This window comes from Perca flavescens, chromosome 24 (assembly GCF_004354835.1).
Source record: "Perca flavescens isolate YP-PL-M2 chromosome 24, PFLA_1.0, whole genome shotgun sequence".
Classification (NCBI taxonomy): Eukaryota; Metazoa; Chordata; class Actinopteri; order Perciformes; family Percidae; genus Perca; species Perca flavescens.
In genome coordinates this window covers 1,202,553-1,221,456 of record NC_041354.1, presented here as the reverse complement: position 1 = coordinate 1,221,456, position 18,904 = coordinate 1,202,553, and the positions used below count along the sequence as shown (strand labels likewise).

The window sequence follows — 18,904 nt, the reverse complement described above, 5'->3', positions numbered from 1 at the left end:
GTTGCTCTGGTTGGTTGTAGCGCTATGCTATTGTGTGCAGTGGTGGAGGAAATACTGAATCTCATTACTTAAGTAAAAGTACAAATAACCAGAGATATATTTACTTTAGTAAAATTAGAAATACCACAATGACAGTCCTAATAAAAAGTACCTGATTTAAAATGTACTTTAAGTATTAAAAGTAAAAGTACATCACCTAACGATTTATTCTCTTAATGTCTATGTCCTAATAAAAAAAAAGAAACAGTATAGGCTGTGGCATTTTAATTAAGTTAGTTTTAGGTTAATGTACTTGGGCTTACTATCTGTGGCCCAGTTTACATTCTCACCTACAATTCTGGTTATCTATCAGGGTGATCTCCATGAAGCGCGACTTTGCATTATTTCCCACGGGACAGTGAATGCTGCACGCATTTATCTGGCGAGAACACACAGGCTTGGACAACAAGTACGTGGCTTCACAGCTGAGGTGGACCGGGAGTGTTTTTAAGATAAATATATGGGTTGTATATTAACCCTATGTGAACGGATGCTTCACATATGATGCAGCTGAGTATCTGGAGCAGCGCTAGTACCGGGAGCGGTACGCGCCTGGCCATTAAATGCTATTGAAGGGCGGGTCTTGTGTGATGGTCAGGAAGACGTTTTGGCAGGGGGAAAAACTGATCAGAAAATGTAACGGAACATTGTAGAAATGTAGTGGAGTAGAAAGTACAGATTATTGCTGCAAAATGTAACAAAGTAAAGTCAAAAGTTTGTTCATTGAATACAAATTTCAAACAAATTAGAATCCTGAAAACGTGATGAAGGTTTTAAATCAGCCTAAATACATTATAACACGGCTTATTATACAGCTTATAACACGGCTTATTATACATCTTGTCAACTCACAGGCCAGATGGTGGCCCCGGTGAGTAAGGTAACCATGGAGATAAAGTCAAGTCAGACCAAAGATTTACAACGAGAAGCTGCAGCGTTCTGAAGGCTGCTAGTTTACACTAATGAGACGATGTATCATCTCCATAGAAACCACTCTCTAACTTCAGACTTTTAATCATGTTTGTCGCTTTTCGACATTTTTTCAAATATTTTCGACAATGAAAAAGCCATTGTCACCTTCTTCAATGCTTTTGGCGGTTTCTCTGACATTTTTGACCCAGCAGTGAGAAGTTTTATCTGACAGGAGGAGACTCTCCCTCCTACAGAGGACACAGAGACACTGAGGAACCAGTGTGGTACATGAACCCAAACCCAGGATACAGAGGTTCAGTGAATGTGGTGTTGAAGGTGTAGAGGTGGATCAGTGAGTCAGAGGAGACTGAGTAGAAGGACAGAGAGCCAGCAGGAATGTCCACATACACTCCTACTCTGTTAGAGATAGAGGAGGAGGTGGTGGATGTTTGTCTGTTATTGTGCCAGACCGAGTAACCACCATCATCAGAGCACCTCAGACTCCAGGACTGATCATTACCTCCAAACACACCGTTAACACCATTTCCTCTCCTGCTGATTCCTCTGTAACTCACTGCTACATGAACCTCTCCTTTCATCTCAACCTCCCAGTAACAGCGACCAGTCAGACCATCTCTACACAGCAGCTGAGGCCAAAGACAGTCAAACCTCTCTGGATGATCAGGATATAGCTGATCAACCATCCCTAATGTCACCTTCCTGTTGTTGTCAGACAGTTTGAGGTTTCTGTTCACTGTGTTTGTGTCGACTGTGAGTTTACAGGAATCTGAAGGAGAGAACGAGACACAACACAGCTGCAGTTATTAACCAATCAGCACTTTGATGATGACATCAGAGGGTTGAATGAGTGATGTCACAGTTTTAGTGAATGAAATTAAAAACACACTTACACTTCCTCAGACCTGGTGTCAACCATCTGACTCCAGCAGGCTCCACCCTGAAAGGAGGAGGAGGGAGGGAGGTCAGAGCAGCATGGACACATGGACATTAAATCACTCTCACCCACATATTAGATGTTTTCAGACCGGAGGAACTTTTATAGTTTTAAGAACCCAACTTTTTGTTGTGTTCACACCGCAGGTTTTTTGAGAGACTTTTTACCTCCTATTCCAGTGACTGTGCTCTCCCAGCACAAGAGGCACTTTATAAAGTGATTGGTCCAGACGTCAGTATACGTCTTTGATTGATCACATTCATTCACACACTCTTGTCACAGCATAGAAAGCACATTGCTTTCTGCTAAGCTAGGCTAAACCTGTACTGGATCTATCTCTGTAGAGATAAAAGATATCCTGGTAATAATTTGATCACTGGGGTATTTCTCAAAATGACAGACAGTTTCTTTACCATGCAGATATCTGTCCAAACAGCGTAGAATATTAACAACAGGGAGTTATTTTGATTCCTAGGGATGATCTCCTTGACACTTCCTACACAAATATCTCCTTTTTATATTCATCAGTGTTTCTACCTGAGAGTGTCCAGTCTCCAGAGTGGATCCTCCAGTCTTTCTGACAGTAGCTTCACTCCTGAGTCTCCTGGATTATTGTAGCTCATGTCCAGCTCTCTCAGATGGGAGGGGTTGAAGCTCAGAGCTGAGACCAGAGAAGTACAGCCTTCCTCTGAGATCAGACAGCCTGACAGACTGAAAACACACAGAACAACACACAGGAACCCTCTGTCAACACGTGGAGCCATGGTCTTTGTTCAGGTAAATTTTTACATTGAGACGGTTCAACACAAAGAGTTGACTTTGTTAATGAATCCTGACCTGAGAGTCTCCAGCCTGCAGTGTGGACTCTTCAGTCCATCATTGATCAGCTCCACTCCTGAATCCTGCAGGTTGTTGTTACTCAGGTGCAGCTCTCTCAGACTAGAGGACTGGGAGCTGAGAACTGAGGACAGATCTTCACAGCTTTTTTCTGACAGCTTACAGCAACTCAGTCTGGAGAGACAACAGGAACAAGTGTTTAAATGTTAAGTCTAGACTAGTTGTGGGAAATAATAGCGATTTACCATCTGCCCCGAAAGCTAGTGTTAGCAGCTAACCACTGGTTTGCGGTAGCTTGTTTAAAGCTAGAGGCGCATTCGATTAGCATAAAAACATATCCCAGAGAACATTTGACTTGGTACACATATGTTATTAACGGTGTTTGGTGTTTTTTTCTCCCAACGGTGCCTTCCTGGCAGTGTGGAAATGGTTATGTTTAGGATTAAGGTTAGGGTTAGCTGCCTGGAAGGCGGAGTTCGAGGCAAAAAACACCATCGAGGATTTCTAGATCTCTGCCCCAGTTCATATTTCATGCTTTATGACGTGTGATTATAAATAAAAACAAAATACTTTGGAAACATTCAAAGCTGATGTGATCCAAACAGCTGATGGGATCCAAATTAAAGACAGTAACTTGATCTGACCTGAGAGTCTCCAGCTTGCAGTGTGGACTCTTCAGTCCATCAGAGATCAGCTTTACTCCTGAATCCTCAATCTTGTTGTTACTCAGGTCCAGCTCTCTCAGACTAGAGGACTGGGAGCTGAGAACTAATGACTGATCTTCACAGCTTCTCTCTGATAGATTACAGCCCCTCAACCTAAAAAGGATATTCAGACAGTCCATTTAATACTTGATAAATTAAGAAATAAAGAGCTTAGGTAGTAATCTTTTTTAATAAAGGTAGAATAACCTGAGAGTCTCCAGCCTGCAGTGTGGACTCCTCAGTCCAGGCGACAGCTGCTTCACTCCTGAATCCTCCAGCTCGTTGTTACTCAGGTCCAGCTCTCTCAGACTAGAGGACTGGGTGCTGAGAACTAATGACAGATCTTCACAGCTTCTCTCTGACAGATTACAGCCACTCAACCTAAAAAGGATATTCAGACAGTCCATTTAATAATTGAGAAATTAAGAAATAAAGAGCTTAGATAGTAATCTTTTTTTAATAAAGGTAGAATAACCTGAGAGTCTCCAGCCTGCAGTGTGGACTCTTCAGTCCAGCCGACAGCTGCTTCACTCCTGAATCCTCCAGCTTGTTGCTACTCAGGTCCAGCTCTCTCAGACTAGAGGACTCAGAGCTGAGAACTGAGGACAGAGCTTCACAGCTTCTCTCTGTGAGATTACAGGCACTCAGTCTGGAGAGACAACAGGAAGGAAACAAGATATTTATATTTAACTCCTGTTGAAAGATGTCAGAGTATTTAGTGATGAATAAATACCACTTACAGAGCTTTGTTGGAGGCTTTGACCACTGGCAGCAGCCTCAGAAGTACCTCCTCTGAAGCAGAGTATTTCTTCAGGTCAAACACGTCCAGATCTTCTTCTGATGACAGTAAGATGAAGCCCAGAGCTGACCACTGAGCAGGAGACAGTTTATCTGTGGAGAGACTTCCTGATCTCAGGGCCTGTTGGATATCCTCCACTAGAGAATCATCATTCAGTTCATTCAGACAGTGGAACAGATTGATGCTTCTCTCTGCAGACCGATTCTCACTGATCTTCTTCTTCATGTACTCGACTGTTTCCTGATTGGTCTGTGAGCTACTTCCTGTCTGTGTCACCAGGCCTTGTAGGAGATTCTGATTGGTCTGCAGTGAAAGACCCAGGAGGAAGCGGAGGAACAAGTCCAGATGTCCATTTGGACTCTGTAAGGCCTTGTCCACAGCACTCTGGTAGAACTGTGTTGTTGTTTGTTCTTCTGACAGCAGGTTGACTCTAGAGTTGGTGAATGTCAGATGGACATGAAGAGCAGCCAGAAACTCCTGAACACTCCGATGGATGAAGCTGAACATCTTGTCCTGGTACAGTCCTCTCTCCTCTTTAAAGATCTGTGTTAACACTCCTGAGCACACTGAGGCTGCTCTGATATCGATGCCACACTCTGTCAGGTCTGATTCATAGAAGATCAGGTTGCCTTTCTGCAGCTGCTCAAAAGCCAGTTTTCCCAGAGTCATCTTCCTGGTGTCTGGACTCCAGTGTGGATCTGTCTCAGCTCCTCCATCATACTTGATGTTCTTCACTTTAGACTGAACCACCAGGAAGTGGATGTACTTCTCAGTCAGGGTCTTGGGCAGCTCTCCTCCCTCTCTGGTCTTCAGCATGTCCTCCAGAACTGTAGCAGTGATCCAGCAGAAGACTGGGATGTGACACATGTTGTGGAGGCTTCGTGATCTCTTGATGTGGGAGATGATTCTGTTAGCCTGCTTCTCATCTCTGAATCTCCCTTTGAGGTACTTGTCCTTCTGTTGGTCAGTGAACCCTCTGACCTCTGTCACCATGTCAATGCACCCAGGAGGGATCTGATTGGCTGCTGCAGGTCGTGTGGTTATCCAGAGGTGAGCAGAGGGAAGGAGATTCCCCCTGATGAGGTTTGTCAGCAGCACATCCACTGAGGTGGACTTTGTAACATCAGTCAGGATCTCAGTGTTGAGGAAGTCCAGAGGAAGTCGACACTCATCCAGACCGTCAAAAATGAACACCACCTGGAACTCAAACCTGCAGATTCCTCCTTCTTTAGTTTCACTAAAGAAATGATCAACAAGTTCAACCAAACTGAACTTCTTCTCTTTCAGCACATTCAGCTCTCTGAAGGTGAATGGAAATATGAACTGGATGTCCTGGTTAGCTTTGCCTTCAGCCCAGTCCAGAGTGAACTTCTGTGTTAAGACTGTTTTCCCGATGCCAGCCACTCCCTTTGTCATCACTGTTCTGATTGGTTCATCTCTTCCAGGTGGGGGTTTAAAGATGTCTTCTTGTCTGATTGTTGTTTCTGGTGTGTCTGGTTTCCTGGATGCTGTTTCAATCTGTCTGACCTCATGTTCATCATTGACCTCTGCAGTCCATCCCTCCATGATGTAGATTTCTGTGAACATCTGATTCAGAAGGGTTGGGTTTCCTGCTTCAGCAATCCCCTCAAACACACGCTGGAACTTCTTCTGCATCTTAGATTTGAGTTTACGCTTACCATCTGCAGCAAGACTTCCTGAATGAATACAGAACAAAGAAGATCAGTAAGTATTTTTTTATAGAAAACAGGAAGTTATTTCTGTTCATCTCTTGAGACATTAGCAAACGTCCCAACTATCCATCAAGTTAAATCTTTAAGGAAATCTTCTTACTGTTCTGCAGACGGTCAGCCAGCTTGTTCTCGTTCTTTTTTCTCAGGTGGTGCAGTGTGATTTTCAGAAATGCCTCTCTGATGCTCCTCTCCTCTTCCTCCTCATGCTGACTCTGACTCTCTGAGCATTCTGGGTAATCTGGACTCAGAAGCTTCTGGAACCTCTTCAGCTCATTGTCCATAAAACATTCAAGGTCCTCCTCCAGCAGCTGGAACAGAAGATTGTATAATTAACAAATCAAACTGAAATCATGGAAGCAAACATCAGATCCATGTTGGACAGACTGACAATCCACTGGTCTGAAAAGTGCAGCATAGAGATGATTGTGAACAGAATAGATGTAAAAGTAGTTGTTGTACATGTACAGACCATAAATAGATCTGGTTGATGCTGCTGGGCAGACTGACCACTGGGAACCTCTGAGCTCTCCTGGTCCACTCTGTGGAGGAATCAGGAAGAATTAGCTCACATCATGTCTGTCCACACAGAAGGTCAAAACACAAAGCATTTCAAGAAACACTTCATTATTTCACCAAACACAACAGAAATTTTGTGAGACCCAAACTGGAAAAGGAAGATACGTATTGGACAATGATTCCTCGTTGCTGATTGGATGCACTGGCTGTCAGTCTGTGACAAATGGAAAATCTTCTTCTTCTTTTGGATTTAAGGCAGACTAGGTGCCTTGCAGCACATTGCTGCCTCACAGATATGGATGATAAAATCAAGTAAAACATTAAATTGCTGTGCAGCAGTTCAAAAGCCAGGAAGCAGAAACGCTTGGCTGAAAAGGCATTTATTGCATGTATCATTTTAAAATGTTGCTCCCTTAGTATTAGTTTTAGTCATAAATGCCCAGCACAGGGTGGTTAGCCACAGACTGGGAGTCTCCATGTGCACTTTCTAGTTTAGTTTATGTGCAGCAACATGCAAACGGGCTGGGTGAAGGTGAATATACTGTAGATCCACTAGTGTGGTGATGATTAAATACTCACTCACATCACTAGTCTTATAAAACAGATGTGTCGATCAGTTATACGAGATAACGACAGCTTAGCAAACAAACATTTACCTGAGAAAAAGTCTGTATGGTTCAGAGTAATGATATAAACACAAATCACCCCAAAGGGCTAATGATTTTCTATCAGCTATATAACCTTAGAACTAAACTAAATTGATTTGGTGATCAGACCAACGCTAGAACAGAACATGGTCACATGGTACCTGTAATTAATGTTACACAACAGAGTTTTCACTACAATGTATTTCAATGATAAAACATGAGACTACTTTTGCTACAGAGGAAGTTGGATAAGAGGCTACGATGAGTCGTAGTAACTTGACGTCTCCTTCACAAAAAGAATCTGAATTTCGAGTTATAACTGACCAGTCTGATGTAAATAAGGGTCTGTATGTGCGTAACAGCACTGCGCTCTGACGCGGCACTTCAGAGGCTCCAGATTTATCACCATATCAGTCAGCCGGGTTTAGATGCTGCCGGGATTTAATCAAATGAAGCAGAAACTATTTATCCAATAAAAAACAGCTGTGGACAGCAAATACTGAATTACCTTTAATGTAGAATCATTTCCTAACTTTTAATATGTCATGTTATTTTCTGTGCCTATTTTGGTTGAAAAGTGTTTATTGAAATAAATTATTCATATTTTAAGCAATAATCCGTTGTTGCAGCGCATCTGCAGCAACGGTGCCTGATAAACGGTAAACTATCCTATGATGCTTACAAAAACAAAGGGACTTTATGGGTTGTTGTTAGGCCTGCACAACATTGGAAAAAAACTGACATTGCAATATTTTTTTCATGTGATATATATTGCGATATGAAAAAAGATGACATAAATAGCTCTATTTGGAAATGATAAATCATTCCTGATTACTGGGGTGATTTTGTAGGGGAGTGCATCTACATAGAAAATTAAAAGGAAAAAGGAACTTTTCTTTGTTGAACTTTAATGCTTACACTCACCAAAGCAAAGCGCTGTGACTACTCTTCTGAAGAGATTTTTGAGAGGGAAATTAGGTAGAAATACACTGGTTGACAGACATGACACCATTGCATTATACTATCAATCCAGGCTAAAGTGACTGATAGTAATAATGCATGCATGTTGCTTCCTCGAAATTTCAGGTTGTGGTCGACTAGCGATGCCATTTGATTGTTTTGATAAATCAACATTGATTGTGATTGGTGGTTTGCTGTGATTGCAGAGCCTGCATGTCACGCACTAAACTGTGGATCCAAGAGCACTTCAGTCAGTGTAAATTACATTATATCAGACACAGACTGCTGTTGTAGATTAGTGTTACGCTTCGAGCGTCGCAGCTCTGAACTGTAACGTTAGTTTAGACGGACGCCTTGTTTCTTTAGGATAACTATATTAGCTTTAGCCTGGCTGGTAACAGCTTTCTGCAGTGAAAAATGGCTGGGAGATAATGTTGATAATGTTAAAACACTGACTACTGGAGCTTCACTACCCATGGAAATGTATGTGCATCACTGTGTCACCAGCAGCTGCTGCGGAACAATAACAGTAAACCTCGCGGACTAACGTTACGTCACATAAACACGCTGCCCACATGGCCACCTGTCATAAAGGGGAAGGCTCGCCAGTAACAATCATGTAAAAGGAGAATGCTGAAAGTTTACTTTACCATCAAGCAGCAAAAATAATTTAGCGTCAACATTGCAACGCCCTGCGATGTGACTATCGCGCATGCGCACATCGTGATGTAGACGATGAAACAAAATCTTGTGCAGCGCTAGTTGTTGTACACTCCGAACTGTAATATAGTAGCTATAATAACGGCTGGTAGGACACCGTGCGCCCTACATTGACTGTCCATGGGACTGTGTTCTGAACTGTTCCTGTTGTAGTTGACGTGTTCTGTTAATGTTTTGGGTGTGCATTTATGTTATCTGGGTTTTGGTTTTGTCTGGTTAATTTAGTGTTCATGTTTATCTACTATACATTTATTAGTGTTACCATGACTGAGACCCTGGTGGGGAGCCACACATCTGGCCACTATAAATAAATATATTTTGAAATATATGTTAGATTTTATCAACTTGATCTGTGAGGCAGCAACTTGCAACACCCAGTCTGCCTTAAATCCAAAAGAAAAAGACAGCCAGTGCATCCAATCAGCAACGAGGAAACATTATCCAATACGTACCTTCCTTTTCCTGTTTGGAAAATCAGTTTTACAGATGCTTCTGCTGCCTCTGATGTCCGTTTCAGAGCATCAGAGAGCAGCGCAGGCATTTAAGTGGCACCGTAATCCATGTTACTATTCAGCCGGTAGATACATATTGGCAACGGGTTAACCAGAGTACCTCCGCTCGTTTGGCTCTGATCCAAAACAGAACCGAAACGTTCAAGCTGCGGGAAGACTTCAATGAGCATTAGAAGCAGCGCTACATGGACGTAGGAAAATTAAGACCTGATTAAAATTATGTACGACTTAGAACACAATACTTCAGCGGTATAAAAGTAGCCCAATCCTGCAGGAAAACAGCAGACCTGGGAACCCTGGTGATGACTCTTCAACTATCGTTTTGTTAGAAGTAGCGTGCGTGCGCCTGAGCAACCACGTGCAGCTCCTGGCCAATAAGGTGGGTGGGAGGCAGCCACGGGAGGACTTCACTACACATGAACAGCTGACGTTATAAAGTAACCGGAGCTGACTTACTGTGAAAATGGATCTTCTCCGAAAGATAGCATGCGGTCTTTTGACCGGTCACTCTTCATGGACACACAGCTGGGTTCAGGTTTAGGTCCCTTGAAGGTCCTGTTAGAAAGAGAGGAAGACCACCACAGAGAGAAATCCACTTTTTAATCTCCAGAAACAGAAGCTGCTGGAGAAACTAGAAGCTATCAACCAGAAAATAAAGTCTGAAGCTCTTCACTGAATGCTTTCTGCTCTCTGCTCATCCTGTTCCATCATTCATTGTCTTTCTGAAAGAACAGGACCATTATAAAGACTCTAGCACTAATGTTATCTTTTTAGTCCTCTAATGGAGCCATGACTTCATCATGAGAATTAATGTCACTTTTAAAATCAGACAACTTTGTGTCCTGTGACATGTTGGATAATACTTTTCTACTTTATTATTCAGTGTAGAGTTTAGACTTTAATATAACTCTTCAAGAGGATTTTTTTCTTTCTAGAGATGCCACGATCACGTTTTTAGCCGCTGATACTGATTTTCGATCATGAATGAGCAATATCTACTGATGAAGGGCCGATACTGATCAGTTTTGTGTTGTTTGGTTTACTTTTGGCTTATTTTTTGTTTGTTAGTTTCTTATATACTTTTCCCACCAAAAACTTGCACATATAGTCTGGGTTTTAGATGGGAAAATCTGCTAATGATAGATTAATTTCCCATTGCAAGTACACAAGTATGCCTTTGTTTATCTTCTTCTGGGGCGTCACGTTCAGCGCCAAGAAAGCCCAAAAACTGGTATTGTTAACTTTTCCTGCTACAGCTTATACAGTACACAACTGCAAACTCTGCTGTACCGATCTTATTTTACATCCATGTGCTGTATATTCACTTGATATCTTCGCTACTAAACTTAAAACTCTCCTCTGCTCAGGCTAGCTTGCTCTCTCTGTAGTCACCGTCACTCTCTCACTCGCGCCCCAGACTGGTGGGCGGTAACTAATGGTTGTTTCTAGAAGGGATACAGCTATGGCGTTTAGCTGAGAAAAAGTGAGCGACATGTGGTGACTACAGTTAAGAATAGTTAACAAAACGACTCGTTAGCGTTGCTTGTGTTGCACAAACTAACCTGTTTAGTTGTAAACTGTGTACGAGTCTGTTTGCTGCCTTCTCTAAAGAGGCAGGTGCTGGGCTGTGGTATGATTTTAATATAACATTATTACAGTCATTATGGCCTTTGTAAAAAAACATTTGGTGGAGGTGGGGTAGTGCACTATAGGCCCCTGTGGGGCGGGCTAAGCTTTTGTCCTTAATGACATTTTTTCCACCTTACATTACTTTTATACTTTAAGTAGTTTTGAAACCAGTACTTTTACACTTTTACTTGAGTAAAAAGCTTGAGTTGATACTTCAACTTCTACATAAGTCTTTTCAAACCCTAGTATCTATACTTCTACTTGAGTAATGAATGTGAATACTTTTGACACCTCTGCGGGGCATGTTGTGTGTGTGTGTCTGTGGTCCACCCAACCAGAGGACAAAAAATTCAACCCGCAGCAACACTTTAAAAGTAGCCCAAACCCGCAGTAAAACAGCAGACCTGGCAACCCTGGTGACGACTCTTCAACTATCGTTTTGTTTGAAGTAGCGTGCGTGCGCCTGAGCAACCACGTGCAGCTCCTGGCCAATAAGGTGGGTGGGAGTCGGCAGCGGGAGGACTTCACTACACATGAACAGCCAGTTAGGCACAGGCATGTGGTTGTTGCTCTCGGCGGCTAGAAGACATTAATGCGAGCACTTGATCACACAATTTAGTAAATATCGGCCCATAATGATCAGCGGTTGATCATTCAGGGAACCCCTTGTTCTTACAAATGTTTTGTAATGTTGCTGACGTTATAAAGTAACTGAAGCTGACTTACTCAGACTTTGGATCTCCTTTGGAAAATCGGGTCTTTGACCAGCCACTCCTAATGGGCACAGAGCTGGTTCCAGGTTCAGGTTCAGGTTCCAGTACAGAGACGATCCTGTTAGAAAGAGAGGAAGACCACCAGAGAGAGAAATGTGTAAATTGTAATCCTCTGTCCTCCTATAGTGCCAAAACTTTATTATGAGAATTAACCTCAACATTTATAAATAAACTAAATCAGGAGGAAGTAGAGCAGGGTTAGGAGATACAGCAGTACCTCCCTTCTGTCATCATGGTAAAGATCTCTGGTTAGTGATGGACGAGGTAACTAGAGTTGGTCCGGTCCAGTGTACCAGCCTGAACCAGTCTGATTTGAAGCTAACCGGTTGTTTATTAGAGGTCTGACTAGATCTTGTGGGCCGATATTAAAACGTGATGATATTTCTCGTTGAGGTTAAACATTGTCTCGCGATATCAGTACACAAGTGCAGAATTACGCCAGTACTACTGAGGACCAAATCACATTAAATCTATCGGTGCCAAATTTCGGTACCTGAAAGCCTGTAAGCATGAGCTTCTCTGTCCTGTGCAGTAAATGTTACATTTCTGAGACAAGCACCACAGTGTTCTCTGTGCCCTGGTGACTGACTGACAGGCTGGAGGTTGTAGGGTAAGGAAACTTTATTTATATATTTCTCTGTCTATATTCGACATCTCTCTGTCTTTTCTGCAACTAAAAGCAAAACTACCACCTTCTGCTCCTGGAGCTAAAACTCTTGAGTAGACAGAGAATGTTTTTGTCTCTAAACGCCATTTAAAAACCAAAGTCAAGTAGTGTATATGTAACCTCAGAGTTCAGCTGGACGATGGGCTGGAAACACAGAGACCCTCTACAAGAAGACCAACCACCCAGTGAGACAACACTACTTGTAGTTTGCTGGAGGTTTCACAACAATTCACCCCAATTTTCTTCTTAACATTTCAATTTGCCTTTTTATTTCATTTCGCTCCTCCTCCGTCATTTCTTTCTGCTCCATTTCAATTGGCCTTTCGTCCATTTTAATTCTCGTCTCGATTACAGGTCGCCTTCAATTTATTTTAAATAGTGGTGCCTTCATGGACACACAGCTGGGTTCAGGTTCAGGTTCAGCAGGGTCTGGTCTCAGATGGGTCCTGTTAGAAAGAGAGGAAGACCACCAGAGAGGTAAATCCACTTTTTAATCTCCAGAAACAGAATCTGCTGGAGAAACTAGAAGCTATCAACCAGAAAATAAAGTCTGAAGCTCTTCACTGAATGAAGTGCCACTTTTAAACTAAGCTATCAGGTTTTAAACGGTCGTGGAAGTTTCCTTTGCAGCAGGGGGGGTAGATTTCAAAGTTTAGTAAATTGAAACAAATAAGACCGTCTGAGACTAAAACCAACTTGGGTTTTTGTATTTTATTTAAAAAGATATATTTGCAAATAGGATCAACATGATTTCACAAAAGGCCTCAGCCCAGTGTGGAGTCAGTTCCTCAAATGAGTGAACAGAACACCAGGCTTATATACATCTTCAGAGTGACAGCACACACGCACTTAGATTATTATGACGCTACAATTTTTACAGGCAATGTGATACACATGAAGACAATCAGAGAAATACAAGAGACGTCTTGGAGCCATTTCGCCTCCTCCTCCCGGTACGACTTTAGAGTTAGAATCAAAATCTGCATGTGGGAATGAGAAACTCTTTCAGCATTTGTGAGAGAATTAAAGTAGAAAAATATAAGGAATTATGCTTAAATGTAAATTTTTGCCATTACAAAACTCTCTACACGTTTTATTTTGAAAGGTTCCAGGGGAAATGTTAGTGTCCTGTTGTGTCTGACTTTATGATAAAATAAACTTAACTTCAGCTGTTCAATCCACTAAATCGACAACATGTAGATTTATCTTCCAAACTTTTTCAGGAAATAAGAAATTACTTTACAGATTATGAATATTAAAACTAAATCTAATCAGCTAATAAATGATGATAGATTAAACTACCGACCAGTATATAAAGTCACTAAATCAGTGTTTTTATTCTTCTTCTAATCTTATATCTCTGTGTGAGCCTCGTATTCAGACATCGTGCAGTTTACTGTCCCACCAGCAGATGGAGCCACATGACCTAATGACGAGTAGAGGAAGAATGAGAACTTCAATTTAAAACACATTTATATGTAACATTACATTATTATTTACTGCTGATCAATACCAAAATAATATAATAAGTTTACGGAAGTAAAAAGTGGGGAAAGTACAAAGGGAAATGTTACAGAAATTAATTAATACATTTAAAATAATTTTAAATGAATAAAATGAAAAATAAATTAGGAAAATAAATTAAAAAGTGGCCAATTTATGACACATTGTATCAGCTAATTCATATTTTTTTTAAAGGTTTCCTTTGCCTTGAGTGTGAGTCTGATTGTTGATTGTTAATTGTATGTCCTGTTAAATTGTTGATTTCTTATTTTATGTCTTGTTGATTGTTTATTGTTATGTCATGTTAAATTGTTGATTGTTTGTTCTATGTCTTTTCTACTTATAGAAAACTTTTTTTTATTGCACTTTTGCAAAGTGGGTCCGAGAGGACTGAAATTTCATTTGTGGCGTATGTCATGCATGTATAGCACATCTGACAATAAAGATGACTTGACATGACTTCTGAAATTAAAAGAAGTATTCAGACATGTTACTGCAGTAAAGGTACTAATACCACAGTGTTAAGTTACAGCAGCTGGCTGAGCAGATAACTAAGGTGAAAAGAAAACTCTCTAGACTTTAAAAGCCCTGACACACCTTTACAGAGCAGACCTCAGCAAAGAACTCATTACAGAAGGCACACTGAGGGCTGGGAGCCAAAGGGCGTCACTGTGTTTAATCAGATTTGACATGAGAGCAAGAACAAAAACCAGTTTCTAACTGAACTTATAAATAGTTTTGTCAGGAGGAGGGAACAGAAGAAAACCTGTAGAACCAGACAAACACAGACAAAAGGAGGAGCTACACTGGAAAGATACAAAACAATTTTCCAGCCAACAACGCTGTGCCAACAGGCCTGCGGGACATTTTTGAAACCTAAAGACCTGAATTGAGAAAATAAATCATGGGATTATCATAAAGTAGTCGTGTCTGTGAGGGGAAGACTCGTGGGTACCCAGAGAACCTGTTTTCAGTCAGATATCTGGAGGTCAGAGGTCAAGGGACCCCTTTGAAAATGGTCATGCCAGGTTTTGCCTCGCCAAAGTCTAGGCTAACTCTGGATCAGACCGACCCGACAGACATGCAGTAAGCAAGCATTCAGAGTCGTGGCTGATTACGAGGGTCGGGACCGACCAACGTGTCTTTACCTCTTGGAGTGTGACATCATCAAAGATAAGCGATAAACGACCACGACACTGAAAGTCTAGCACGTCAGGATGTTTGGTCTTTTTCCGCCTATGACGTGTTTCTGGAAGTCGACCAATAGGAAGAGGGAGTGATCTCTGATGACACTGATTAGCGGTTTTAGCCAGTTAGCTTCCAGAACTTCCAGCAGTTGTTGTAACGTTACTCAACACCGCTGAGAGAAGTACTCCGGGGCCGGGGTTGGCCGGTGAGTATTTTCGGGGGCTGGTCTCGGACCCGGAGATACTCAGTGGCTGAGGATACGTCTACATCTGTTGGAGAACTTTTTACTAGAGATGAACCGATAACAATTTTCTACGCTGATTTCTGATTTTTCTTTGAGTTTGACCTGCTGATACCGATTTCATCTTTTGTAACCACTTTACAGCACATACAAATATTTGTTTTCCATCTTTTCTTTAATAGAACATTAGGGGGTGTCTTTGTGTGTGTGTGTGTGTGTGTGTGTGTGTGTGTGTGTGTGTGTGTGTGTGTGTGTGTGTGTGTGTGTGTGTGTGTGTGTGTGTGGGTCTTGGGGGGGGGGGGGTGTTGAATGTCAAAAAGTAACGTTACCTGAAAACAGTGTGTAATTTATTTTTAGCATCTCACATCATCACTTTCAGTCACCATCACCACTACTACTACGGTCAGAAACATTGTGCCAAAATATGAACAGTAACGTTGCTGTTAACGTGCTTATCTGCTAACGTTAGCTACCATCCGTTACCTTGAAACCATCCAGCAAATAGACGGTACCGTAGGGTGCGGTTACCTGAAACCAGTGATTTAACGTCATTTTACACACAGTTTAACAACAAACCAACATTACTACGTTTACTGGGTGAGCGAGAGGTCCCTATTGATATCAATACTGATGCTGTGTGGCAGAAAGCAAGCAGTATTACGGTTACTAAGTATAACTCTTTCTGGGACATTGTATGATTTACAATTACTCTCAAACGTATCATCTGGGTTCCGTGTTTTGACGGAAGTTAGAGTCATAAGACGCCAATGACAGGCGACTAAATGAAACGTGTTTCATTAAAATAAAATAACTGATTTCTCTGGTTTTAACGTTGTTGGAAACATTTAGGCAGAGCTGTATAGTAACGAAGTAGAACTACTTCACTACTGTACTTAAGTACTAAAAGGCTACTGGAGTATTATTTTTTTCTCCTACTTCCACTTTTACTTGAGTACATATTTTCGATGAGTTTAATACTTTTACTCTGATACATTTTTTATGTGCATCATCGTTACTCGTTACTGTTGTGAATTCCTCACGCTACGGAGACTGTGTAGGTTACAGTGTGTGTAGTTACGGCTACGTTACTTACGTACGTTTCTTTTCATTACAGTGATCGCCTGTTCAGAAGTCCGAGACGATGTAAGTATGTACTCTTTCTATTTAGCCATTGTTGCAGCAAATGAAGCTAGTCCGGAGTTGTTTGAGTCTGCAGTGAGTCCTGAATGTTAACCGTGTGACCCTGTAATGTGAAGCTGCTAGTTTATCTGTATATTGCTAGCTTGCTAGCTATTTTAGTACTTGTTAATAAGTGATTAATAACCAACCATTATATCAGATAATAGTAGTTATAACAGCTGTTATATTAATGTGCCTTTTGGGGTTAAATTCAGAAACTTCCTTCATATCCAGCAATGTACAGCTTGTGACTTACTACCAAGTAAAAAGCTGAACTCCAACAATATGATATTCAAAATTTGACTGCTTTCTTTAACACATAACACAATACTTGTACTGTTACTTTTAGGACTTGAGTAGTACATTTTAAAATAAACTACTTGCAATACTTAAGTACAAACATTTTTGAATACTTTAGTACTTCCACCTAAGTGGGGTGCTTAAAGAGCACTTCTACTTCTACTCAAGTCACTTTTTGATAGAGTACTTGTACTTTTTACTCAAGTATGGGTCTCTAGTACTTTATACACCTCTGCATTTAGGATAGTGTAAGTAGAAAACGCAACAGAATATATAACATAGTTGTAGTTGTTTTTAGACATTTAAATGCAGAAATATTCCATATTGTACTTTTAAAGCCCCCCTTACTTAACCCTTACCCTAAATGTCCCCCTGTGGCCCTGAAACCTGAAGAACTGAAGCTTGCATTACAGAGCCTTAATGTTTTTATTACATCACCCTCGGCTTCATAAGTCAGTACGCATTAACTCAAGGACTTGTTTACTTCACTGTGTTGTTGAACCCGTTCTAATTTCTGGCAGTACAACAAAGCATTGCTTTTTTATGAAAAAAATTACCAAATAGTTGAATATTTGTATTGTAGAAACAAATCCGATTAGATTGACAGATGTTTGAGTTGGATACATAACAACTAACGGCAGTAAAAGTACTAATACCAATCTTCTAACACTGTTCCAGTCAAAAATAACCGATTTACACATTCCCTGTACCATAAATATGGCATTTTTCATTTCATTTTCATCAGATTGCCTCAAGACCTAATGATATCCTTCACAAAAGGCATTTGAACACATACAATTCATTGTGACTATGTGATTTATTCAACTTGGTCACACTTTTTTGTGCATGGTCAAACTGACATAGGAAATGAATGGGAAAGAGAATAATTTTCATCCATACACACTCCTACACCTTCCCTGTGCTTGTGTGGCCATTCTACACATGAATCGTACTTTCCACAAGAGAGCTTAGAGTAAATTATGTGTTTTCTTGAACTAATGTACTTCTCCCCCAATGTGAACCACACCTGCCAAACAAATCAACCATCTCTTTCACATTCTCCTTCTACCACTCCTCTTCACAGGTCATGCGTGTGAACCACCAATGTTCACACACATGCATGCACACACACACAGAAACACACCCAGCCACACCCAAACAGACATACACACACAAATAGAAACACACACATACACACACACACAAACACACACACACACACAGTTCATGTTGTCAGTTCTTGTTGTCATGTTGCCACTTGTGCATGTCAACCACCAATGTTAGCACACACATGCATGCACGGACACACAGAAACACACACCCACACACACACACACAAACAGAGACACACACACACACACACACACAAATACACACACCTACCCACCGACACATATAGACACACACATACACAGACACACACACACACAGAAACACCCACCCACACGTAGATGTTAATGTTCTAATAAGGATTTTGTCATTTGTATTGATATATATGTTAAAATAAAGGCAGTTAAAACTGTCCAGTAAATTAAGGGGGGTAGCAACGAACAGTGTTTAAAGGTTAAAATACCACAGTGTACAAATACTCTAAACTCTAATACTGTAATACTCTAAACATCTTGTTAAAGTATCAAAAAAAAGCAACTTACAGTTTCTCTGTGTAGATGAAGTAGACTCTGACTCGATACCTGAGAGAACAGCTCTGACAGGTGATCTGTTTCCTGGAATGAGTCAGAGCTCCACCTGGAATGACAGCAGGAATTAAAAGTAGGCCGGCCAGGTAACCTGGAATTAAAGCAGCTAGTCGTTCAGAGGACAAACGATGCCAAAACTAAAATATGTGGCGCGATCGTTAAATGTACCAGAAGGGCTGTGCCAAAAAATCTGTTAATATTCGAAACGCGATTCAAGCTCTTTATTGTATGTCTACTGCAATCAGATGGAAAAGTAACATTTACATTCTGTGAATCATTTTTGAATCGAAAATCAATTTTGAATCAAATCTTGAGCCTAAAAATCAATATTGATATTGATTCGTGATATTTTCTGAATCGTGCACCCCTATGTACCAATAATATTAGAAATAC

At 41.0% G+C, this 18,904-nt stretch overlaps 1 protein-coding gene across 1 annotated transcript; it reads right to left on the bottom strand.

The window, feature by feature from the left end:
* Positions 1-1,112: 1,112 nt before the first annotated feature.
* LOC114551249 (NACHT, LRR and PYD domains-containing protein 12-like) lies at positions 1,113-11,967 on the bottom strand. The gene is made up of 14 exons (XM_028572421.1): positions 11,954-11,967; positions 11,690-11,794; positions 9,791-9,889; positions 6,449-6,518; positions 6,080-6,287; positions 4,188-5,943; positions 3,923-4,096; positions 3,655-3,828; positions 3,388-3,561; positions 2,744-2,917; positions 2,444-2,617; positions 2,309-2,330; positions 1,863-1,893; positions 1,113-1,738 (listed from the first exon to the last, which is right to left on the bottom strand). The coding sequence occupies exons 1-14, from the start codon at positions 11,965-11,967 to the stop codon at positions 1,200-1,202; spliced, it is 3,714 nt and encodes a 1,237-aa protein (XP_028428222.1). The 3' UTR covers positions 1,113-1,199.
* Positions 11,968-18,904: the final 6,937 nt, after the last annotated feature.

Bases quoted from the DNA above. Each gene is read 5' to 3' on its own strand.
- LOC114551249 (XM_028572421.1), bottom strand. The intron at 4,097-4,187 runs GTAAGTGGTATT...TTGTCTCTCCAG, and splicing joins AAAGCCTCCAACAAAGCTCT to ACTGAGTGCCTGTAATCTCA. The intron at 1,739-1,862 runs GTAAGTGTGTTT...TCTCTCCTTCAG, and splicing joins GACACCAGGTCTGAGGAAGT to ATTCCTGTAAACTCACAGTC.